At 39.7% G+C, this 26,486-nt stretch overlaps 2 protein-coding genes across 2 annotated transcripts in view; both read right to left on the reverse strand.

Annotated features, from left to right (window-relative positions):
* Positions 1-247: 247 nt before the first annotated feature.
* Positions 248-16,798, reverse strand: etfdh (electron transfer flavoprotein dehydrogenase). The gene is made up of 13 exons (XM_084009731.1): positions 16,620-16,798; positions 15,716-15,874; positions 14,874-15,103; positions 14,399-14,480; positions 13,427-13,545; positions 12,917-12,994; positions 9,693-9,839; positions 9,397-9,537; positions 8,503-8,646; positions 7,046-7,214; positions 6,016-6,198; positions 3,328-3,549; positions 248-555 (listed from the first exon to the last, which is right to left on the reverse strand). Exons 1-13 carry the CDS (start codon positions 16,648-16,650, stop codon positions 392-394), a joined length of 1,869 nt encoding a protein of 622 aa, XP_083865857.1. The 5' UTR covers positions 16,651-16,798; the 3' UTR covers positions 248-391.
* A 3,332-nt stretch (positions 16,799-20,130) lies between these two features.
* Positions 20,131-26,486, reverse strand: part of rxfp1 (relaxin family peptide receptor 1) — a gene marked incomplete at its 3' end in the record, with an annotated part of 84,674 nt that continues 78,318 nt past the window's right edge. The window contains exons 16-18 of the mRNA XM_084009391.1: positions 21,533-21,943; positions 21,150-21,368; positions 20,131-20,549 (exon numbers count right to left, since the gene is read on the reverse strand). Coding sequence (XP_083865517.1) covers positions 20,131-20,549; positions 21,150-21,368; positions 21,533-21,943 — 1,049 coding nt within the window. The remainder of the gene's footprint in view (positions 20,550-21,149; positions 21,369-21,532; positions 21,944-26,486) is intronic.

The raw sequence follows: 26,486 nt of genomic DNA on the forward strand, positions 1-26,486 counted from the left end.
AAGGAAATATATTAACTACTAGGTTAAGTACCTTTTCATTCAAAAGTAAGAACCATTTTAAACTATTTTGAATGTCCATAATGTGGATGTTATAGCCATGAAGCAAACACTGGAAATTGCCTTCTAATTTCAGTTTTATATAGCCCTGCATCAAGCATAGTTGACTTAATATTCAACCGTATAAATTATTCATTTTCATGAAGATTCAGTTTTAATACTAATATTCTTGCTGTTTGCTGATTTTATTTTTCAATCATTCAAAAAACAAAGCAAAACAATATTTTCTGTTCCTTGGGCACATTTGCCATCACTGGCAACCCTGCACACACAATACATTAGTTCTCTTTCTAGATAAAAGAAAAGGTAAAAAAAAAAAACACCCCCAAGATGTTCACATTCCATTGTAGGCTGGTCCACCGCCGCCTTCAGGCACAACCCAGTTGATGTTTTGGCTCGGGTCCTTGATATCGCAGGTCTTACAGTGGACACAGTTCTGTGCGTTGATCTGCAATCTCATCCCATCTCCTGTTTCAACGGGAACGTACTCGTACACACCTGGGAGGAGAAAACATAGCTAGTTAGATAATGAGATGCACTGAAGGATGTGAAATATTTCCATTAATTTCCTGTCCCACTTTATCTTCTGATAAGGATTTAATTTGTTTTACACAAAGATGAACGTGGAACATTATGGTGTTTACCATTAGGATTGGAACAGGTCATCGATATACTGTCTCTGGTTAATATGAGATACCTTTTTGCAAAAAAAAAAAAAAGAAGAAAAGACTGATACACCCTTTCTACATTTCAGAGAACTCTTCAAAATTATATTAATAAGCAGTGCGTATGTGGGTGGAAAACATTCGGTGGCTCACTATTATATCAAAAAGCAGGCATTGAGTTTGAGATATCATAATGTACAAGAATCTCTGGGTTCTCCGGCTTCCAGCAAAAGGTTCACATGAAAGCTGGGGAGTCGATTGTGGACGGCTTCGGTCAAGTCGATTGCAAAATAGTGTGACAACATCCACGATCACGATTGATTCGGAGATGAATGTAGCCTACATGGATGTGGATCACACTTGGCTTCAAACCACTTGCTTGAAATTGCCAACCACAATGGGTTTGGGAGAAAGATGAAGATTATTATTGGAGCCTGATATTTTGATATGATGCAAGTAAAATGTTCGGATAAGGGCTGCACGGTGGTGTAGTGGGTAGCACTCTCGCCTCACAGCAAGAGGGTCCTGGGTTCGATTCCCGGGTCGGCCCGGGTTCCTTCTGTGTGGAGTTTGCATGTTCTCCCCGTGTAAGCGTGGGTTCTCTCCGGGTTCTCTGGCTTCCTCCCACAGTCCAAAGACATGCAGGATGGGGACAGGTTAATTGGTGACTCTAAATTGCCCGTAGGTATGAATGTGAGTATGAATGGTTGTTTGTCTCTACATGTTGGCCCTGTGATAGACTGGCGTCCTGTCCAGGGTGAACCCTGCCTTCGCCCAATGACAGCTGGGATCGGCTCCAGCCCCCCCGTGACCCTAAATACAGGATAAGCGGTAGAAAATGGATGGATGGATGGATGTTCGGATAAAAAACGTTGGATAAAAGTAGTTCAAAACTAAAAGCTTTACCTACAATAATAAAATACATGCTTTTATGGTTACATGGTCATGCATTTACATGTAAATATATGGATATTCCAATGCCATGGTGACATAATCACATCTGCATGTATATGCATCTATAAATAGGGGTCAGGGTCGTTAAGACTCTAATGGAAATGTTACAGCTGCCAAATTCCATTCTGGTGGTAATGTTTTGCCTATGAAAGTTGTTTTACAGTAAAAAAAGTTATATCATCCAAGTGTAGATGATATAACAGGTTACGATGATCTGCTGCTTTTGTCCACCATCACCATTTAAAAAGGGCATGCCAGCCAACAAAGCTGATCCCATAAGCGTTGAATTAACCTTCCTAACATGAAGCTGCGCTGCGTTTGTCTATGTTCAAAGGAAGCCATGCAAAAGTGTTTCTTTGTCTTTATCTGGAGACCTTGAATAAACACACAGTGCTCTTAAAATACCTTTTTTTTTTTTTTTTTTTTAGACTTTTAGAACCAGCAACTGTTTGTCAGTCATTTGCACAAAATATACTTGGCCATGACATTTTCTCATTAAAAAACCTGCATGTTCCCACCAGGATGTTTGATGTTTGTTTATAAAAGGAAGTGATTACTCCTTTGCTGTGGAGGTTGTTTACAACAGAGTGCTTTCGTTTTTAACAACTCCAAATCAGAGTATGGTATTCTTTGCTTGGAGAGAGAGCACAACTGGAACCATCTCATTTATCTCAAAGCACGTTTGCTGATTTTAGCCGAGACGTTGACATTTGATAGCCAGCAGTTATGTTTGCAAACTGACCGCCACGCTCATTGTTAGAGTAATTCAACCATTTTGATTATGATTTAATCATCCAAGGCTCCGATCAAGCAAGAATTCCAAACAGTCCTCAAAACTTAAGTTTGATTGCTTTGCTCTGTTTATACGAAAGTCCAAAACCAATTATATTAAATTTTCTGTTGGTCTATTAAAACAACAAACATAAGATTTTACTTTGAGTTCTCAGTAATTGCAACCAGCATTTTCTTCAATAGACCGAATTATTAATTTGAAAAATAATTGACAAAGGACGGTTGTCTGCATTAATTGTAGCCATAATCAACAGGCCATGTTAACTACTAGAAGCACGCATGCGCGTCAAGTGTATTTGAAATTGAATTGTATTAAGGGCAGGGGTCTTGCTATCAACTAAGTGTTTTGTAATATATTTTTTCATGCTGCAAATATCTAACTTTTCAGTTTTTCTTGATATTATTACTATTTTATTTTTCTGTATTTAGATGCTTGTCTACTTTTACTGCTTTCTACATTTTATTTAGATAATATGTATTTAATTCCCTTATGCACACATTAAGAACATGTAAATGTCCTGAATGCATACAATATTTTTAAATGAAATATTAAGTGCTCAATAAAATATATTTGGGGAAAAAATCAATACATAAATAACACTAGATTTAGGGCTGGAGCATTTTTTTTTTCATTTAATTTTTTCATGATTGATTAATCTCATGGTAATCTTCTATTCACTTATTAGTCTGCAAGATATCAGTATATAATTTAAAAAGATCCCTTATGGTTTTTTTAGTGCACACTGACGTATTCAAAGTGTTCTGCCCTCTAAAACCCATGCATGTGGTGTGAAACTAAACTTTTATCTGCTCCCTGAGAGATTGTGTGGTGGATGCTTGTCAGAAGCCATATTGTTACCTGCAGGGCAGAAGCGTTGCTCAGGCCCATCGTATATCGCCAGGTTCCTTTCGACTGGGATGCTGTCATTCTTTAAGGTCAGATGGGGGGGCTGGTCCCCCTCATGGTTGGTGCCACTCAGAGCCACAGAAGAGAGCAGGTCAAAGCTTATCTTGCCGTCGGGCTTAGGGTATTCAATCGGTGTGCACTCTTTAGCCGGTTTCAGCTGGTTTGCATCAAGGCCTGAGACAGATCAAGCACAGACGGTTACGAAATGTTGATTTTATCCACTAAGATAAGATTACCCAATACCTCACCTACATACAAAGCACTGGCATTGTGCTGTGCTGCTAACCACACTGAAAAACAATACTGCTCCACTGTACATGCGGTATTCTTTGTACATTCAGGTCACACTGATTTCTCACAATGTGTTATGCTTTTATAGCAGTTTTTCTTCGAATGAACAGTGTAAACAGGCAACATTTCACAAATCAATATTAAAAAACAATCCCTTCCAAATGTTTCTGCTCATTTCACTTCTGCTTATTTCTCCTCATCAAATATGAGCTTTCTAGTAACACATGATTATTATTAGTCCTGTGTCAAATGTCCAAGTTGGTTAACCTCACCCTTTTATTTTTAGTTAAGTTTTAGTGAACTAAAAAAGTCTGGGAAGTTGTAGCTTAGGCAACTGATGTAACTATTTCAGCATCAATGACAACTTCACATTTTAGTCTTTTTTTAGGCATAAGATTATACTGAACATCCCACATATATAGTCAAGCCAAAAGATCAACTTGTTTCTTTCTCTCATGTCTTGTTGTTGTCATCGTTACCTTTAACTTAAGTGTTGGAGTCATACTGTAGTTTTTTGTTCGTTTTATTTTATCCTCTTCTAAAACACGAGGTGAATATATATTTGTATACATGCAGTTTTGACACTCAACACAGGGCTGAGCATTAATGTGGGAAGTGCATATAGCTAAGCTTGAGGTGATTGAGAAGCTTGAGAAAGTAGTGCGCGGAACTGGAAGTGAGACGTTTTAGACCGTCTCAGTGTGGCTGGCCGGCTTCAATAGGAACAATGCTGCTATTTATCTATGCTGTTCATGCGGGCATGTGTATGCAGTACTGTGTATAAACAGAATGCCGAATCCAAAGATTTACTGTGCACTGAACATTGGTATATTTTTAGCCCAGAACATTTGTCCGTAACCATTTCACCCCCTCTGCCCCTCAGTGGCTTATTTATATATGTACTTGGTTACATTTGTCTTTTCAATGTGACATTTTGTCATCTGATCACAACAGGATTCGTAAACTATCACGTCTGTACACTGAGGTCAGACCACGTGCCGAGGTGACTCACATCGAGGATCTCAGTTAGGTGTGGTCACAATTCTGACAATGTATCAAACGTAGATCTCTATCAGCTTCCCCCCACACTGGAGTTCCTTTCCTTAGCAAGAGCTAAGGGAGTAGAGGAGGAAATCCGGGGCTGGAGCACAGCTGAGACTTGCTGTCCGAGGCGTGTTAATTTGCTTCTGATGAAAACCGAACATTTCCTCATTTTCAAAATAAAAGCTTTTAAATAACAAAATAACGTGGGACTGCAAATAATTTATAATATTTGTTTTTATCGCAGTAACTGGCTATTCTTCAATAAAACAACTCATACTGCAGGGAGGAAGAGTAAGCAAAGAATCTATGAGAAAGTAACTCCTTTGACCACAAAATGTATCCGATCACTATGCGATCAGGCAGGTCGTGGTCCGTGTGGACAGATATATGTGAACGCAGCTAATCACAATCCCTCTGAAAAGTCAAGTGCAACCACATCCCAGGGCACCTCCCGACTTTGCTGATTATCAGGCAGCCTGACAATGAGCAGAGGGCCAGACTGATCTCATGAAGTGGCGTATGTATGACACGCCAACTCGTATGCCATTATGGCGTGTTATCACTACGCACAATCGCCTTTTCGCGTGTTTATCAACGCCGAACCCTAACCCTAAAGGGCGTTTACATACACGCAGATGTGATGGGTCGTTTCGCTAGAGGGCGCTGACAAACGCGGATGTGATGGGTCGTTTCGCTAGAGGGCGCTGACAAACGCAGATGTGATGGGTCGTTTCGCTAGAGGGTGCTGACAAATGCGGATGTGATGGGTCGTTTCGCTAGAGGGCGCTGACAAACACGCGGATGTGATGGGTCGTTTCGCTCAGAACGTACACATACACGCGGATAGCTCGAATTGCGTACAGATAACACGCCACAGGAAGTGGCGTGTATATTTACGAAAAGTCATGATGCCACGTTGAGAGGACAGCTTTGCTGCTTTGAAAATAAAAACAAAGTTCTTTCTGAATGTTTGTATCCTTTTTTTTGTTATGAAAATAAAGAGATATATTGGTAACGTTTTTATTTTTAAACTACAATTTAGTCCCATCTTTTTTCATTGACAAATTTGAAAGCCGACATTGTCACAGTTCATGTTTAATGATGTCATTGCCATTTTGTCAGTGTCTCGTCTTAGTCATGTACTAAAAAAGGACGAATGCATTTCATCCTAGGTTTGGTTAACGAAATTAACACTGCTTCGTCTTTAATATATTTTAAATTTTTTCCTACTGTTAAGCTACACCAATCAGATCAGCTAAATGCATAGAATTGAAACAAATATTTGCGCTGTACAGTGAAACTTACCACAATGTTTGAGTGTCCACGGCTCTTTTCCTCTGAAGATCCAGTAGAACAGTCCAGTGTAGGCCATGCCACCGTACAGGCCAAAGTAATTGTGGAAGGACGGCCTGATGTTTCTTACTGCACGCAGCTCTTTCCACACCCATGAATTCTTCAAAGCCTCAGCGTACTCGGGTATATGGAGTCCTGGAAGGATTCAAAATGAATTACATTTTGGCAGAAAAGATTCCTCCAAAAATTTTTTACAGTCAGATAAGAGGACTACGATACAGTTTGAGCTTATTTTTTGATAATTAAATTAAATCTGATCCACCTAAAAAGATGGAGTGGTGGCAGAAGTTTCAGGCGTGGATCGCTTCAAATTCTGGCACATAAAACCAAAACTACCTGCACAACACAATACCAGGGGATACCATGGGAGTAATGAAGCCTTTTGGGTGAACTAAACCGTTAATTAAGAATTGAATATTCCTCAACTACATACAACTTGTATAGTCCATTCTTGTTTTGTCTTTATGCTGCAGTGAATTTCCAAAATGATGTAAAACCTTCATGAAAGTATTTGAAGTACAACCAGGATGAAGTAAACCAGGGACCACAGTGCTATAGAGGTAATTTTGTTATGACACTTGAGAGTTGCCACTGACATTTTCACTGACATTGCAGTTTTTTTAATGATAAACCTGCAAAACTTCCCTGTCCCATTAGGACATCAGTTAGGTTTTCTCAGGTTGCTCTGAAAACTCATATCAAGACTTTTATTGCCTGACCTTTTATAGTTGACATATGCTACTACCTGTCAACCTGTTACGACCCAGCCTGGTTGCAGTGTTGCAGTTACGTAACTTCAAAGTTAATATCATAATTTCCCATGAGGTGTAAAAGTACTTTTGTGTACATCCTGTATGCATCTATGGTTTCTGAATTAAACTAACCCCAGACTCTCCCTGATGGCTCAGAACTGGTAATGGTTAAATACAAACAGCTACTGGTGCTACTTACATGACTTTTCATGCACGTTTAATTTCTGTACCTGCCGTCTCTGAATCCAGGCTCTCTGCTGTGACTTTGGGGAAAATGGCCTCAGCTGCCAGCATGCCGCTCTTCATAGCTGTGTGGGTGCCTTTGATCTTTGGGACGTTCATAAAACCAGGGCTGCAGCCTATCAGCAGGCCTCCAGGAAAAGTCAGCTCTGGGATAGACTGGAGAGAAGGAGGAGGAGAGATTTCATGTTCATTTTTTAACCTTGTTGTATTCATATTGTTATTCAATGCCAAAGCAATGTGTCAAGTGTCCTGAGATGACTTCTGTTGTGATATGACACATAAAATTGAATTGAAAGCCAATATGGCATCAGTAATTCTCCATCATATTATCAATCACAAAGCATTTATCACGTGAAATCATAAGGCATACTATAAACATTTTTAAATTAGATGTAGTTCATCAGCGAACTAGTGTTGGTAGTTTCCTAGAGTGAATTTCCATGGCTCATGAATTAGGAGAACTAAATGAGCCTTTAGTTATATCCAGCCATCCATTGTACGCAGATTATCCAAGTCCAGGTTGCAATAGCAGCTGGCTGATCAAGGCAGCCAAAACATCCCAAGCCAGGTGGGATATAATGCTTTAAACTTGTTATCAGCTACAGAATCCAGCAGATGCCCTTCCTCAGCTGCTCTGTTCATGTAAATGAGCAGTGGCTGTGCTTGCTCAAAGTATTTATGTTGTTTACAAATACATATTTCCACCGCATTTTTGTTAAAAGCATCATTATCAAAACAATTCTATTCCTTTTTTCGCTTCACCCAGAATTCTAATAAAGGATGCATTTTTAAAAAATGGCTTTTCATTAGTTGCAGATAAAACTGAATCCGTTTGGCTGTGAATTTTAGCAGAGGAAATATTTTAATCTAAACACATTTGTAATCTAAAATCTTTGCCCAATAAGAGTGATGTTGCATATCGGATAGATCAAAGGATGTTATCCATCCTTGTCTTGAAACTTTTACGATGAGAATGCAGTAATAATAATAAAATCAGGCTGACCAAGGACGCCCCAGAAGCACACACAGATTGGTGAAATCAAACTAACCACTTCGGAGGCTCACATACGCATTTCATGAATACAATAAATAAACCAAACGCATCAGTAGTAGGGAAAACAACAATAAAAATGATTTAATTAGTAACTTGTTGCTGTAAAATCATTGATTTGTTAGCCGAGTAAATGCGATTCTAAAATGTGGAATCTGCTGATGGCTTCAATTAAATATGAAATGATGAATACATTTAAATAATCTCTGTAGGGAAACTAGCTAATTTAATCCAGTCATGCACAATAGTCTTCTCTGTATTACACTATAATCTTTAAATACATTTTGTGGTTTCTCCAGTGGCTGAGCTGCATCTTTTGACATTTAGATTAAGTCAGTTTTAGGGTTCAAGCAAGTGTTATTGATACTGAAACTATGCAATATAGACATATACCTGTAGTCCTCCTTCGTTCAGTGCCCTGGCTCCATATGCGATCCTGTTGCCTCCCTCCAGTGTGGGAGCAACAGAGGGATGATGCTTCCAGCGCTGGAACTCCCTGAAGGGGCTCAGGTAAGGGTTGGTGTAGTCCAGACCAACCTGGAGTGAAAAGCATTCCCTCAATCAAAATCATGAAAAGACAAGCATAACAAACAGAGTAGACAAATATAAAATGTTTGATTATGTTCTGAAGCAACAGAGGCTTAGAACATATTTTAAATCCAATTCCTCTCCCCATATTTTCTTGTGTTGTATTTTTGTCATCACTCTAGACAAGCTTCAAACTATTTTTATGTCTACGACAACTCAAGGTTTTCTGTTTATCTCATAAGTAATACCTCATGAGTAATAGCCTATCAACACTGAGGGCTGCTGTGCCACACACAGGCATCCCATGGATACATGCTAGAAAATGGTCTAAAAGTGCAGTATGGAAGTATTAACGTCAACCAACACCAGGAAGGCAGTCTGCAATACATGCAAAGGTGTCAGCATGGGAAGAGCAATGGCTCTTTTTTAAAAGAAAAAATGCATACAAGTCACGCTTTGATTAAAGGGTGTTGTGAATAGTTTTTTTTTTTTTAAGTAAATCAAAGCACACAGATACATTGTATGCAGTGTGATATAATATTAATATGATAATCTACAGTATATTTCCACTATAGATTTCACAGTGAAATGTGAAGAATCTCTCCGAAGCTGTATTTATTTTTCATCTGCAGGATAAACAATTTACAATGTGCCCACGGCATGACTATTCAATTCAGCGGTTATTTACGGCCTGCATGACATTCAGCTGTCACATTCATCTGGTTATATCATCATCAGTATGTTTACTAGTCCACTCACCACAAAGCCCAACGCCACCAGCGGCTCTCCTTCATTCAGGTGATACAGGAAGGATCCTCCATACGTGTTTCTGTTCAGGGGCCAGCCCACTGAATGCTCCACTCTGCCCGGCCTCCACTTCTTCTCATCAATTGTCCACACCTAAGACAACAGAACTCCATCAACAAGTCGTTTATTTCTATTTTTTTGTGTGACTGAAAATAAATCATACACTGTGGACACATTGTTGAATCACCACTGTCAAAAAAAATATTACAGAAACCACTTTAATTAGTTTCCTCAGGATAGACATTTACCTCCTTCAGGCCAATGGCGTAGGTCTGGGGTTCACAGTTCTCACGCAGGTTGAATTGCTTGTAAAGCTGCTTGGCCAAGTGGCCATGACAGCCCTCTCCAAACAACGTGACTTTAGCATGAAGCTCCATTCCTCTCTCAAAAACATCCTGAAGCAAGAGAAGAATGGTTATAGAAATAGTTTGGTTAGTAGGGTAGCAATCAGTTAATCACTTTCTATAAAAACAGGAAAACAACATTTGGTGTAATCAGACAGAAAGGAAAATGCACCTGTACAGAAACATGACATGCTACCTTCTTAAACACGAAAGAAAAAGTAAAGGACTTTCTCAGACTTTCTCAAACCAGAGTGTATTCAAGATCACAAGGAGAGAGTGACTTATTAAGGTGCCGGTTGATGGAAATGATCCAAAATTAGGGGCTGGAAAAATATGGCTGGAAAATGATGAGCATCACATTAATAGCTACAGATACTGTAAAACACTACAACGACATATGAGTGCATATAATGTCTTATTTTATCAAGTAAAATATAAGTTATAGGTTTACTCAACAGCCTAATAGTTCATAGAAATTCAGGTAGAAATAGGTTAACTCAGAGTTCCACATCTTATCAAAAACAATCCTCCCCCACAGACGTCATCACGTCCTAATACTACACACACAATATGGCTTGATGTTGTTTAGAAGGAGTGCATATATTTATCGACAACACTCGACCTGCATCAGCGCATGTGCGCACGAGCGGATCTGTGCGAGCAGGCAGCGCGGAAGCCGGTCCGGTTCCGGTACCGGTCCGATTCCGCTCACACCACGAGTCTGAAGAGTGCAACAGCTTATCAAAATACAGTGTCAACTTTACGTGTTTTCAAAGTAGAAAGCGACATCGTGGTGGTTTAACGAGGCAGAGCGGCATCAGAACAACATCAAGCGCGTAAAGTCCACGAAGAAGAACGTAGCGGGAGTGCGCGGCGAGGATTGTTGTGGCTGCGCGTCTTGCGGAGCAAGTCTGCTGTGATGCGCGGAGGCGCTCCTAATGTAAATGTTAAGAGATTTATGAATGAATTGATAGGTGGCTTATTTTTGGCTTATTGATTTTATGGCCTGTGCAATGGTAGGGGAAACACTGGACATGCACACAAGTCCGTCTTGTTGTTGTTTAGGGGATGCTGGACAGGTCGCGAGGTGTGCGCTAGGTGTGCTGGAAAACGCGGACCGGATTTTGGGGAAAAAAACGTTAAAAAACTGGAATGATTACCTACATCGGTGCGCTGGAAAACACCGGAGTTTTGAAAAAAAACTGGATCGGGAGCCCGGATCGGGATTTTCCCTTGCAGGCCGATCCGATATCGATATGCATTTTTTGCTAATATCGGCGGCCGATCCGATCCAAATATCGGATCGGGACATCCCTATTATCGGGATACTATTGTGAATCGCAATTATTTTGGCCAAGATCATTTTGATATGAAGTTTTCATATTGTCCCATGCCTCACTATAACAGCTACCTACAGAATATTGTAGCTAATATATGGCATATGTATGTTTCACACATTACTACATATTGTATAATACACTATGTAGTGACTGAGTAATGAACTACAAACTTGATTACGGATAAAGGAGGTCAGTTAATGGAGCTTTAACCAGGGGTGCAAACTCATCAGGGATGAAAAAGGTGACAAGGACCCAAACCCCCTCGCGGAATATATATATATATATATATACACACACATATATATATATATATATATATATATACACACACATATATATATATATATATATATATATTGCATATGCTTCAATGTTATTCCTCTGCCTCACTGAAGGGGGCTGGCGAGAGCCTGGAAAATGGACTTCCCTTCCAGTGAAGGTATAAATAATGGGAGACCAATGCCAGGGCTAAAAGGTTTGCTTCAAACGACGGAACATAAAATAACTCGATCGACTCCTCACATTGAAAGACAAACTGCTTTGAAAATATTTGGAACCTCAAGAATAGATTTGACTCTGGACGAACGGAATAAATATTAGCAAGGGGAGGTAGGGGGCTTCTCACCCCTCATTCGCTAACATTACATCGATATCAGAGTAAGCCTTTGCTCCGTTGATTTTCCATTATTTATTTTAGGTTTTTTTTTTTAATGTGAAGGTATGGTAGGTACATTTAACGTTGTTTTCTCGCTTAGATTTTTCAAAGGTTCCTGAGAAATAGACACTGTACTATCCGATAACACCGTTATTGTAACCAGCAAAAATGGTTGTGATTTGCGATGCGTATGTCAGCGAACTGTCTGACATTAGCACGTTAGCCTACGTTAGAAAGCCTGATGGTACAGACACACCAACTCCGGCAGCAGACGTCAAGTCAACGGATCCCATTCATTGTCTATGTAGAGCAGGAGCTCCGCATGATGGATACGGCACGTCGAATTGACTGCCCTGTCGCCGTACGTGAATTTGCATAAAGTTCGATGGATTGAACTTTATGCAAATGCCGTCCGTCCAACGCAATGCCGCCGGCTCCAGAAACTTCGTTCAAACTATCAAACTAGGCAGTGTTGATCAAATATGAATCCAGATTCTGTTACTGCACTACACATTTCCCGCCTCAAATGTTTTCAGAAACATGCTTTAGCGTGTAGTTTAACTGTAAAATGAGATCGTTTGTGGACCGGCCGCCATGTTGGAAACGGCAGAGCAAAACTCAAGTCCCGCCCACTTCGCAGGACGTCTATCCAATTGATCCAACTTGAACACAGAACTGCCCACTCGCCGGTGCGTTCGACGGTCCGTTGCGTCGCTGCCGGAGTTGGTGTGTCTGTACCATGACGTTTTTGAAGCGTACCAACGTCACTCCTGTCTAGTACGGCATCAAGGCAGCTACAGACCCGAAGATGACATGATTACACGGGTTGGCCAAACGAACAAGCTTGGAATAAATATTTATGACAGCTTGCGTTCGCCGATTACTTGGACGCCCCCCCCCCCCCCCCCCTCCCGAAATATTTTTATTGCAGATCTCCATGAATCACACAAATGACCTTTTTCGGAACAAAAACGGCGAATTTCGCCGAAAGGTGACAAGTTTGCATCCCTGTTTAACTGAGCTTTTCATTTGATGCAAGTACTTGTACTCCTGCTGCTTTGTTTCTCCTCTATATCCTTTCAAAGGGATGACCTATATGTGTATGAGTGCGATTGTTTTCATATTTCAAATACCTTTGGTGCGCCATCTTTGCCGATGCCTACATCATTGGTGGCAATTCCCTTTACACTTCCATCTTCGTGAAACAAAACCTTGACAAAAGGTGATAAAAGATAAAAATAAAGATAAAAGGTGAACACTTGAAGCTGTAAACATCTTAAATTAAAATGACTGAACAAACACAAATATATGCACCAATTACTGTTATAACTATTACATCATTTTTGGTTTAACAATTGAGATGTCTACCGATAAAGGTACACCTATAATAATTAGGCAGTACTAAATTAATAATGCATGCATATACAGTATGTATGTCTGTAAATCACTGCACTTTTTGTCCAGCAACTGCTCATTCTTCCGTGAATCATCAACGTCAGACTAGTGGTGTAAGCACTTAGTAGTAGATTTTACTTTAACATTTTTTTAAAACGTTATCTTTTCTATAGCACCTAAATCAGGCAGACGCTAGACAGAAAACCAGATCTAATCAAATGTGGTGAGGCTGGCAGATAATACCTCACCTCAGCTGCAGCATAACCAGGGTACAGCTCCACTCCAAGCTCCTCGGCCTGCTCCCCCAGCCAGCGCACAAAGTTCCCCAGCCTCACAATGTAGTTACCATGGTTCACCATGGGCAGACCTACAGACAATGAGAAAAACCTCAGCACATAAACACCAGTAAGATGGGCAAGGCACGTTTATTTAGATAGCACATTTCATGCACGAGGCAGACTCAACGTGCGTCACATAAAAACATGGCATACAATAAAAGAATAAAAGAGAGACATAAAAGTGCAAAAGCTTTAAGTGCATTATAGCAGTGCAGTGCAGTTAAAAATAAGCAGAAAGCTAAAGTGAACATAAAAAGGTGGGAACCAGTAACAAATTGGTCTCGGATGATCTTAGCGGTCTAGAAGCCTTGTTAGCGAAGGCATCTCAGTGATATACTTTGTCCCTAAGCTATGTAGGGATTTATAGGTGAGCAGCAGTATTTTGATATCAATTCTCACATTGAAGAATTGGCATCTTTTGGTCTGATACCTAGAGGTAATTTCCCCACCTTTTAGTCAAGATAGTATATATGTACACACATACACACACAGTATATTTTAACTTCAGTTTGAAATTTTCATGGTGTGGCAACCCCTACGGTTATATTATGACTGTCACGTTGAAGAACGTTGTATTGTTCTCTCAAATTCATTTTGGTATTCTCACCCATTCAAGACAGGTTTTAACTTGCAGTGAAATGCATATTGATGGTTTTGAATCCCCCACACTCCCACCTTTCGGAGCCTATTTTCTCCCACTGGTAAATAACTAATATTTACAAATGTCATGCTGATCTCCGGTATCAATAGCACAAGCCCCTCTGAGGGGCAGAACCTGTTCATGCCTGAGCCTGTCAGACTGTGTGGCAACGGTGTGGCTCACAATATGAGTGAGCATTTAACCAGTTTCCTTTATTCAAATAGAATGTAACAGGCTTTTACCTGGCAAAATGGGGACAGGGATTCTGCGTTTTTCCGTTAAAATGCCGAACACATCTTCAGTCACTGGAGTGTTCAAAGGTGCCTGAGGTAAAAGCACAATGTATGTTATTGAGATTTAACATCATAGGGATTTGTGTGCATCATCATGCTTATTCACACATATACACAGAGTAGGTGTATGCAAATGTTGATGCATAATATATATACTATACTATATTCCAGTGTAGAACTGCAATTCTTCATAAATTAATCAATTAGTGCTCAACCATTTAATTGATCTGCACCTCTTCTATTCCTGTGTACCATATGTGTAGTCATGTTACATAAAGCATTCATCACAAACAGTCACATAATATATTAGACAACATCATAGGAGCACCTGATGTAACCACCCCTTATGGTATAAAAGTAGGGCATCTCCGTAGATACCAATCTATACACCACACAAAGAAGAAATGTTGAATAAGACATTCACCCCTCGTTCCTTCCAATCAGGAATGAGTTCGTCAAGGGCAGTGGGCTCTAGACAGGCTCCTGACAGGGTGTGTGCTCCAATCTGAGAGGCCTTCTCCACAAGGCACACTCGCAGCTCCTTCTCATGTTCATTGGCTAGCTGCTTCAGACGAATGGCTGCCGAAAGACCGGCAGGGCCCCCACCTACTATCACCACATCTGCCTCATCGGCAAACCTCTCCATTTCGATCCCTGGAAACGGGGAATATATTTAAAAATGATACTGCAGCTATGTCACACATCAAACCTGTCTATTTTTAGTGAAGCCACACAAACTATTAATTTTGTGAATTACAAAGTAATATATAATCAATAAGAAAAAGATTGCAGTTTTACGGCGGATTCACACTGATTCTTCAGTGTGACACTGTCAAACTTTCCTGTCACTACAAATTCACAGACATTTCTCATTCTTTGGATGACACACAAAAAACAACAGGCCAGAATTCTAAATATTATCGGACATCGTCAAGGGCAAGGTGTAATGGATTTTTGTCTTATATCTTACTGAGTTAAATCATTTATTGCAGGCATATCCTTAAAAATAGAATTAGTACTCCTGTGGTTATATGAAGACCATGTTATTTTGATCCTGTGTAAACATCATATCCCAATGATGGAGAAGAACAGTATTAGACTCCTGACAAATAAACAACACTGTAGGGGTGGTTCTCAAGGGTGCAAGTGGATGTCTTGCCTAGATCAGCAAAACGGCAAGAAACCGTCCTGAGCATGGTAACCTAATGGGACAATGACAAGCAACAACTAAACTTAAAAGTAACTTTAGATGGCGCAGTGTCTTACCTTCCCATCTTGAATCTTTATCTCGAGAATGGATAGTGTAGTGTGTTGTGATGCGGGGTGTTGACACTGAAGAGCATGTCCGTCTGTTTAGTGTTGTGTACAGCTGAGGGGCAGCATGCTCTACTTGTACGGTCTTCAGTGCCCTGATACACCTGTGGGCTGCAAGAGAGAGAACAGCTCTCAGTCAAGACTAGCTGGAACTGGTTAGCATGCGGTTTTAAAGTTATACCATCTATTTTAGATAGTGTGCTCACTGGTTTACTTGAGCCTGTTTTACAAATGACAAAACACATTGAAATGATGACAAATAATTACAACATTACACGTTTAGGCAGGTGGCACACTATAGAAAGGGGAGGCTGTAAATTTAACACCTAAACTATCACAATAAATAGATGTAATGTAGGGAAAATGCCAAGCAGCTGCCATGCTACTTTGCAGCAATAGCACTTTGCTAGCAGAGTTGTGTGTAACAACAGCTAAGCTAAATTCAAAATCCAAGGCTACGAACAAATATCCTTCTTGGAAAGCAAAACACTTTCGATACCGTAAAAAGAATGATAAATGAACTACGCCAGTGCTTTTCTAAAAATGTGTAAGTGATACATAACGTCAACCTAGGACAAGGACACTGTTGCAGTGACCTAAGCTGTGTATTACACTGGTTGAACTTTCACCTATATGTGATGCTAACATAAATAAGCATGCTGGACAGTTAACGCTAGCATTTCTAAGACGTTTTGCACACAGACAAAATATTCAGTATCATCTATATCTGTCTCTTGTAGGTATAAAGACCATGTAGCGAGATCTGACAACTACTAACGCTAACTTTTGTTAGCTTCGTCCAGTCCTGGACAGCAGGCTCGCAACATGTTAGCTAACTAGCCATTAGCTGACGTACCTTTACTTGAATATCTGCTAGCTGGAAACATTATGTGTCAGCTAGCGTAACCTGACCAGACGAGAGCGGGTTTCTTTTCTTTTTTAAGCCGGAGTGAAGTCGTGGTGTCCACACTTCGCTGCTCGCGTACAGCTTGTGTAAGCGACGGCTGGCAAACAAATGTTAAGTAAGGATAGCTTACAAAATACGTCTCATAACTCAGGCAGTGAGCGTCAAAAGCTGCGCTGCTGCACAGGGTGGTAACTGCGCAGTGTAGATCTACACATTCCACTCTCTGTCCGTATTATGGTAAATCTACACTGGTAACGTGCAGGAATCGGGGGCCGTATGAAGTTATCCACAACGGGAAGAGTGTGGATGTGGTCTATCCCAGAGATTGTACACGTTGAGTTCAATGTCTCTCTAATCACGTTAAAACTTCGTTTGTTCATCTTTTAATTTTCTATAAGAATTTAACCAACTACTTTATCGGAAGAAAGGTATTTAACAAATGAGAATACATAAATAAAAGAAATAGCTTGTCAACTGAATGTAGGCTGGATAGTAGCCTACCGGTAGTTTATTAATTTAAATTACAGTCTTCTTGGTTTCTGAGTGTAAGTGCATTTAAGTACTGTGTAATAGGCCTACACCTTTGTGGTTCAATAAAAATGTCGTAATAACTAATACCCGCATTTGGTTTCCAGCTGGACTTTCTGTTGCTGACATTGTTAAATCTTTTTTTTTATTACAGCTGTTTTGTGATTCTTGTTTACTTGAGACATTAAGTGTTTTTTTTCTGCATCCAGTTTATTGCTAACCTAGCTGACATTAGCTAAAGCTGCAGAATTAGAAGTAGGTAGTCGTTATTTCACTATAGACATGCATCGCTGTAAACATTGTATATATGCCTACTGACCCCCTCGTGTTTATAAAGTAACCCGTAACACGAATTACTCCATATTTATTCCATCATTCTTTGCTCTCTGCACCATTGCATTATTCAAATGTTCATGTTTAATTCTGTACAATTTGTCATCCCTGTTTTCAGCTGTTTCTGAGGGACAATGAGTTAGTCTATATGGGAATCAACATGTTAATGTGCTGAATTTTTCTTTAGATAAAACAAAATGTCTAATATAAACCAAATAATAAATAATTCAACAAGCAGATGGGAGGCATACATATATTTACTGTCCACATTTCAAGAATACCAAAAACAGAAAAACTACCTCTTTACTGTAAGACACAAATCAATACAACAAAACACATGTTTAACACATTTTCCTCATCAATATTTAATGTCAGCCTGCAGATATTGTCATAATATTCCAAAAGAAACAGTTGGCTTCTTTGTCTTTTCAGCAGTGCTTGAAGTAGAAAGGAAACAGTGCCAGTATTCCACATGTGGATGTGTGTATCAGTAATCATTAATACATTCTGAATTCATACCGTTTAGAAAATATACCAGGGGATATTGGGTTTGGGGGAGCCTCCCCCAAGAACATTTGAAGGTTTCTGATTTAAAACTATGCAATTTCATATAATTTTGGATCATTATGATTACTACCGGTAGTTCAACAATTATTTTATGATACAGCCTTTATCTGAACATCTAGTTCTTGTAAATGTTTGCCCCGTAAAATAATATTCTGCAAATTACTTATTATAATTAATGAATTATGACATTATATACGCAATACAAAGTCACACAAAACGTACACCAAGGTACGCTAAAGAGTAAACCAGCCCACTTCAAGCACTGCTTTTCAGCATGTATGTAATATTAACACAAATGACACACACAATAACACATATCATTTATACATTTACAATGTCTGAAAAGGTAAATTTCCACAGGAATCAGTAGCTCATTGAAGAAACTATGTGTAGAAGACTTTATGATCATTGAACAAATGTCTTCACTGTACAGATCAGGTCTGGCTGGCTTAGTCAAAAGTTTAAACCCCAGACCAGCTGGGGAATTTTCTTCTACCCTATATCTCATACTTTACATTCAACATTTCTATAACAGAATTTGGCAGCAGAGGCAACAGACAACATTGATGATGGACAAAAGAACAAATACAGAAAAAAAACGAAAAAAAAAAAAATGTTTTGCACACTGGATAAATGCAAACTTAGAAGGTTAACTTGGTGAAAAAGTGTTCTTTGCTGTTGCAAGTTGCATGTGCTATTATCAATAGATTATAGAAGTGGCAGGAAATGTATGCTGCTGATGACGATTCAATTTTTAAAGAGAAGGGCATAAAATAATGACACAAAATGTATTTATAATAGCACCTTTCATAAGACACAATTCACAAATTGTTTCACAAAATATAATATTATCAAACTAAAAAATTAAGTAAAAAACAAAATAAAAAACATAAAACAGTAAAAAAACCCACAAACATTACAAACAGCGGGCAGCTCAAGGTGACATACAATTTTAAATAAGTGAGATTTCAGCTGTTTTTAAAGGCGTAAACAGAAAATACCACAGATCCAAACAAAATGCACATGAATACCTGAATTGTGATGCTTCAAAGCCTTTAGCTGCACATTTTACAGATGTTTTTTTTTTTTTTTTTTTAGTTTCAGTTGTTTTTCCCCATAAGACATCCTTGCAGGGCTTTGCTGCTGCAACATTTCAAAAATAACTGCCAGTTGTGGTGCTATCTCAGTTTAATTAAGCAACACAATGAGCCACAAATACTCAATTATTTGTATTTTTCCATGTGCTGCCTGTTTTGATTGTTCCTGTTTTTGCTGTTTAAAGGAAAAATGTAGTGGTGTTTTACCAATGCGTCTCTTCGCACGAGTGGCATTAGTGCACCAGCGTTGCATCAGGACTTTGTCCATAAAAACAATCTACTACTGTGGCAAGTATAAAACATATGTTTGAACATAGTGTAGTAAACTCAATGAGGAAGACCTCAAAAGACCTTAAAAACTCTGCTGGTAAGTGAATTTTGAGTTAAGATTTTTACTTTTGGTCCTAATGAACTTCTCAACAATTATTTTGTTAGCATTCAACAGCAACATATTTAATACGATTTAGTTACAGAAGTGCTGCCAAGTGGTCAATGGGAGCTGTATATTGTATTTGGCCAAATTATTCTGTATTTTATAACTGTTAGCAATTAAGTGGGCCAAATGTTGCTTGCCAGTAAAATAACTGATTAATATTCGGCTCAGAATATGGACAGGATATTCTGGTTTCAGAAAGAGTGATGGAAGACATCCCATGTATGATATTAAACTGAGCGATTAAAGCTACTGGAACAAAAGCTACGACTTCTTTTTTTGGCACTAAAAGTGGTCTTCATTATGATGCTGATGCATGTATTGTATGCATGTAGTGGGATTTCCAAAGATGCTAATGATTTTAACCACAAAGGAGAAATCTGGGCAAAAAAACAAACAGGTTTTGAACTGATTCAATAATGTCTTAATTACGGAGATGAATTAAAGTGAATCACATTCAATCTCTTAAGGTGACTCATTGATGGAATTACAAACAGATCTGCTACTCGATGACCAGATCATGCATCTGTGTGTGTTTGGCTTGGTGTGAGGGGGTTTGTGTCTTCGAGCATACTGACAGCACTGTATGCTGCCTGTGTAGTTGCTGCATGCACATATTAATGTCATTGTATCCGTCAATGGTATTTTCCACAGGGGTGAGCTTGGCGATTGTGCCTGTCGCTTCCAGTGCGTGCCCCGCGGTAAGGATGTGACTGTTCTCCTGGAGGGGCCACATTTCCTGCCAGGTGAGCGAGGGATGATGAGGCGGGTGACCACTGAGCAGAGGCCTCCTCTGCCTGTAATTAGCCCATACCTGCAGAATGGTCTCTTTGAAAGGCCTTGTGGTCAGCGTGTAAAGGATGGGATTAAGGGCGCTGTTGATGGGCAGAATAAATATGACTACCCAGGAGCTGATGGTACCTGCCGAGAAAGAAAAGACACAGAGACAAGATTATTAAATGAAAAATAAACAAAACATTAAAGAGTATTCATTTTAACACTGGGTTGGGAGAATACATCCTTTTGTCAAACCTCTTTCATTATTAATGACTAGTCAATTCATCCCAACGTGGGACCTAATTAGGAAGCCAGAACTCCGCAGGTTATGCATATAATAGATCACTAATGGGTCATTTGGGTTTACAGTGCAAACTCCACCAAGGTGGCTGCAAGTGAATGCTGAACAGTTATAAATACCCTTCGAAAACACTATTAAAACATAGCAAAACCTGCTCGACTACTTTGAAATCTAATACAGAAAATGCAACGACACACTCCACCAAGAATCGCTCTTGAGCACTCATCTCCCCGTGAGCTTGGAAGGTGACTAAAAAGTTAATATATAGTGGTATTCAGCTCAGCCAGAAGTGGCAAATCTGGTGATTTATCAGCAAAGCAACAATTATTTTGAACATAAAGTACTCCAGAGCCACATTGCTAGCTTACTGATGGAGTGTACACTCAAAATGTAGACTTTCAGTGGAGTATTGATTTGAATGGTTATAGCACACACTACTGTACCGGGAATCTCCACCTGCAGCAGTGACAGGATCTTGAGGATGAAAATGGGGATCCAGCAAAGGGAGTCTGTGATGACGATGGAGAAGAACCTTTTGGCGATGGTCACCTCTTTCTTGATGTGGTTGCTGTATTTAGTGGTCTGAGTCCCTGTTCTCTGGATATTATAGAACATGCTAGCATAGGATAAGACAATGATGAGGAAGGCCACCAGGTTCAGACCTGCAGAGAGATATATGGTTAGTCTCTAGGTAGCCATGCAACTGCAATAGCACATATGAAGACGCTCACTAAATAATGACGTTGGGTTAACTTTAGTAAGTGAATGAGGACAACAACAAGTATATTAAAAAGCTCTAATTACTAGTGCAAGAACAAATACCCACCCAGAAAAATGACGATGGAGTAAACATGAGCCCAAAGCGTCTCTGGCTGCTCAGAGTGCAGCGGGAAGCAAACTCCATTGGTCCCATAGAAGTTGCGAAACAGCCCCTTGCAGGCCAGAGGCAGAATGGCAATAATAAAGCCAAACAGCCATATCCCGAGGAGGATGGTGACAGTTCGTCGCCAGCCAGGCGTCAAGTACTGGAATGGGTAAACGATGCAGATGTATTTCTCCAGGGTGAGGTAAGTGAGGAGGAGGACGGATACCTCGGTGGACAGCATGGCCAGAGAGCCGATGACCTGACACTGACTGCTGTCCATCCAGGCCTGAGCGTGCCGGTTGTACTCGCCGCGGAACTTCAGATCATACGCGCCGATCATGAAGAGGTAAATGCCCATCAGCCCGTCGGCACCTGCGAAGAAGGAGAGCAGTAAATTATATACAGAGGACAAGAAAGAAGACTGGTATCCAGATCTAGGTTTAGCCTAACTCAACCCACTGCAAACTCTTGAAACGTTGATTGTCTGATTTAAAGCACAAAGTCTGCTGAAATGCATTTGAATGATAAGTGAAAAACATCAAGACTCTCTCTGATAAAGCAGGTATTCTCAAAGAAGTTCCCTTCAAAGGGAAGCAACACTTTCCCTTAGAAGTGAGAATAGAATTAAACCACATACATTAATGACCCTACATGAAAGGCTTCCTTTCAACCCTGTATAGCCATGTATAAGAAAAGGACAAAACACAAGCTGCTCACATTCAGCTACCTCTTCATATGTCCTGGTATTTTATGTTATGATAAATAGTAGAGGGAGATTACAGCAAATAGAACAGAAAGTATTGTGCTTTGATGCAAAGAAAATAAAACAGCAATCTAAAATCATTCTGAAGCATCCTAGGCTGCCTATCTCACATGCTGCATATATCATTTAGATCAAGGGCCATTTGAACTCAGTCCTTCAGAACAGCTCTATTACAGGAACCCAACCCTGATAGATATATACAGTAGTATACATCATCAATAGATTACTGGTGATACGAACTGATTCAATTCTTGATTACACAACAAGGCTCAGATGTATAAATGATTGGTATGCAAAGAATGATTTCATGATTGCAGCATGTATTCATGAAAATGAACACACGGTTATGTGAATAAACTTAACTCCATTCTTAGTTCAAGCATGCACAATTTTAAGTTTCTATATATGACAATGTGGCGAGCAAAAGGGGAAGTTGGTCTATATTGTATTTGGATAGCACATATTATTAACAGCAAATTAGCAAATTAAAAAAACAAATTCTTATGACAAAATTTATGGAATAGTTCGACATTTAGGGACAGGTTTGCTTAGCTTAGCATAAACACTGGAAATGGGGGAACATCTAGCCTGGCACTGTCCAAAGGTAACAAAAACTTCCTAGCAACACCTCGACAGCTGTGTGTTAAAGTGTTAAAATTAAAATTTTATGATTTAGCTTGTGTTGTTTGGCCAGACTATATCGTCCAGAAGAGCACTGACTTCCTGGTGTCTCTGCTAGACCCATTTGCCCTATAATGGTAAATTCATTTTTTATCCTTTGTTACCTTTTAAATTTACAGATCAAACTGTTGCCATTGGTTATGGTAACTCGGCAAAAAGAGTAAATAAACATGTAATGTATGACCACACAATTTACAGTAACATGGCAAAAACATGCACTGGATCATACGTTTTGACCAACACCTACATATTAATTTATGGATAACTGTTGACTATACAGTAATCATGTGCACATGATTATGGTATCAATCAACACAGTTAAAATAGGGCTTTCTAATAGGCTACACAGATAGTGGAAAGACGAGACATTTCTGCTTTCATGAAATGCTGGCTTTAAAGGAACAGTGTGTAGGATTAAAAGGGATTTATTGGCAGGAATGGGATATCATAATCCTTACAATATTTCCATTAGTGTATAATCACCTTTAACTAAGAATCGCTGTGTTTTCGCTTAGAATGAGCTGTTTGTATCTACATAGGGAGTGGGTCCTCTTCATAGATCCAGAACGGACAGTAGTCCATAACGGACAAACCAAGCACAAGTTTAAAAGGGAGTCTTTCGCTTTTTTACGTTACCTGAAGGCCACTGTTAATCTGTGACACGCTTGGATAGGGAGGGGTGAGCGGAGGGGAATCGAGTTGGTTGGAATCTGCAACCTCACCACCAGATGGCACTAAATCCGACACACTGCTCCTTTGAATCTTCAGATGTTTTTGCACGTGGCCCCAAGCCCTATCTTGGGTTAAAGTTATCATACACATAGAAACTCCTCTAAAATCATGAATAAAGCCCAACCTGCATGCTGTTTTCTTTTACTCATCGCAAACTCATTACGATGTTTTGCAGGCACTTTGTCAAAGCTGAAATTGAACTATTGAACAATTTGAAATCCTCTATGGAATTCACCACTGCTTCATCGTCACTACTATATGATACATAATATAGTAAATTCATACTCAACCCCCCCGATAGTAATTCCTTTGATATGGAAACGTACCAATGCTCCCTATATGTTTGTGTGTGTGTGTGTGTGTTTATCCATCTCTAACATTGGTCATGTGAAAATTGAATGGGACAGCTGAGGTGAAGCTTTGTTGTGCATAACTGGTTTGCTTTTACAGCTGACACATACCTCTAAATGCCATGTGTTTAGTTATATAACTATACCATATACATTCAGTATTGTTTCATAATGAAATCCACCAAGTACATCAAATTGTAAAGATTAAAGTTGATATCTGGCTGACTCAACTACAAAGTCCTCTCTGAGTTGATTTACTTTTTCTTTTTTCTAAAAAAAATGGGTTCTGAGAAATAACTAATAGAAAATGTGTTAGAAATGTGTCAAATTGCACAGGAAGGGAAAGGTGACATTTTGACTACTGCAGAAGAAATTTCTTCAGGTCCAATTTTGTGGCTGGTTCAAATGAGGTTTAATCACTGACAGTGGAGAAAAGAAATCCACGGTGTATCCATGAAGATCCAGTCTGTCAAATGGCCTGGCCGAGATGGATTTATACAGAACATTCGAGAGAACAAAAGGAAAGGTGTCATGAGTGGATTCGCATTTAATCAACACGTCTCTCTGCAGAGGAAGAGACATCTGTGGATGTCTACAAGGTGTGACCGTTCTCGGGAGAGCTAGACGATGTCACTACAGGGGTCACTCATCGGGCCTTGATCAATGTATGAAAGGTAAACAGTTCAGGAAGAGGGAAAGATCAAAGAGTCTTTTCATCAAGACTGCAAGGGTTAAATTCAATAGAAACAGCTCAGCAGGACATTTGATGTTTAGAGAGAAAGGAACATTATACCAAAACCAAATAAAAATTGTAAGGTAACACATTTTCTTCTACACTACCACAAAGAAATTCATTTATAAGCTATAACTCTAAACCACAATGAAGTCCTACATGCACAGGGACACATAATCCATTGTTGTTGAAAACAAGCAATGGATGAATGGCTCAGTTTTTGTCTGCCCAACTGAGAACAGTCCCCATTGACATTCTAGTTTTTCATACATTTAAAAGGTCAACATATTGAGTAAGAAAGGCCAGAAATGAGATAATGAATAATGATCGTCACCCTCTGCATGGCTGTCAATTTGGATGTAGCAACATATCTGTGCAACAAGCCCTCTAACTCATACGACCAAATAGGTCGTGTGTCACGTCCTCAAATACGACCTCTGGGAGCGTATTGCGGAGATTCTTCCGCAACGATAGTAGTGGTCAAGGTTAGGGTTAGGTCGACGTGTGGGGGGGGGTCTCTGCCGATGATTGACGGGGGGCAATTGTCCGCGCACGCGCGCGCGGGGGGGGGGGGGGGGGGGGGGGGGGTAGGTTTAGGTCGACGTGTGGGGGGGGTCTCTGCCGATGATTGACGGGGGGCGATCGTCTGAGACACCGGAGTGTCGATATTTACTTGACCGCTAGAGGGCGCGCTATTTTGAAACGTAACATATGGTCGTAATTCGGTGCTTGACACACGACCTATGTGGTCGTTTTCTCGAGGAGGACAGTCTGTATCTGTTGGAACATAGAACTGATGCTTTGCATAATTGATTTAGTTTGTTCAGTGTGATCAACTATTGTAGTCAGTCTATACAGGATTCATATTTGACTTATAGATGTGAAATTGCAGCATAGGCTTTCATGAATGTCGTGAAGGACATTCTTTTTCGATTTATTTTGTAGTTTCTCTCGCTCTGCAGTTGCTAGTCAAATTACATTCTATCTTTGGAATAATAACCATAAAGTCAACTTACACTATAGCTGATTTGTGTTCCTGCATAGATCCAGTCAGTGACTTCCTATACCAGTGAGCTCTTTTAAAAGGTTAAAGAGTAGTTTTCTTCATATTCTTTTCAACATGCTGATGACAACTCAATTTCCTCATGTGACATAGAACAAATGCGAAACCCATACTGTATGTAAATCACAAGCAAATCATGAAGGAACATGCATGACATGATTTCCATATGAGCAACTGCAGTTTAGATTATACTTTTAACTGTGCAGTGTCAATGCTATCTGTCTCGTCATGAAAATAATATCCTCTCTTCGATGTCACCACATGCATCTAACCTTATCACACACACACACACACACACACACACACACACACACACACACACACACACACTATACTCTAAATGCACTATAATTGAGAAAATGCGGTTACGGTACAACGGTCACAATCTCCTCTTAAATTCTGTTTCATTTCCAAAGGACCTTTATTTCTGTAGAAGACGAAGGCCCTAACCCTAACTAACTCTCCCTTATCTGAATGCCATATCAGCTTGCATATCAGGAACCATGCTCATACATACTAAGCCATTGGAAAACTTTTCTTTTTTTTTTCCAGTCACAGTTTGGATAGATTCAGGGAACAAAACAACTCAGGTT

The sequence above is a fragment of the Eutrigla gurnardus genome (assembly GCF_963514095.1).
Source record: "Eutrigla gurnardus genome assembly, chromosome: 5".
NCBI classification, from domain to species: domain Eukaryota; kingdom Metazoa; phylum Chordata; class Actinopteri; order Perciformes; family Triglidae; genus Eutrigla; species Eutrigla gurnardus.

What these genes read in the sequence shown, in the direction of transcription:
- etfdh (XM_084009731.1), bottom strand. Translation starts at nt 16,650, where the DNA reads ATGTTTCCAGCTAGCAGATATTCAAGTAAAG. An exon ending in GCAAAGATGGCGCACCAAAG is followed by an intron (nt 9,840 to 12,916) that starts GTATTTGAAATA and finishes CTCTTGCTTCAG; the next exon opens with GATGTTTTTGAGAGAGGAAT. An exon ending in TGAACGAAGGAGGACTACAG is followed by an intron (nt 7,215 to 8,502) that starts GTATATGTCTAT and finishes CCTTCTCTCCAG; the next exon opens with TCTATCCCAGAGCTGACTTT.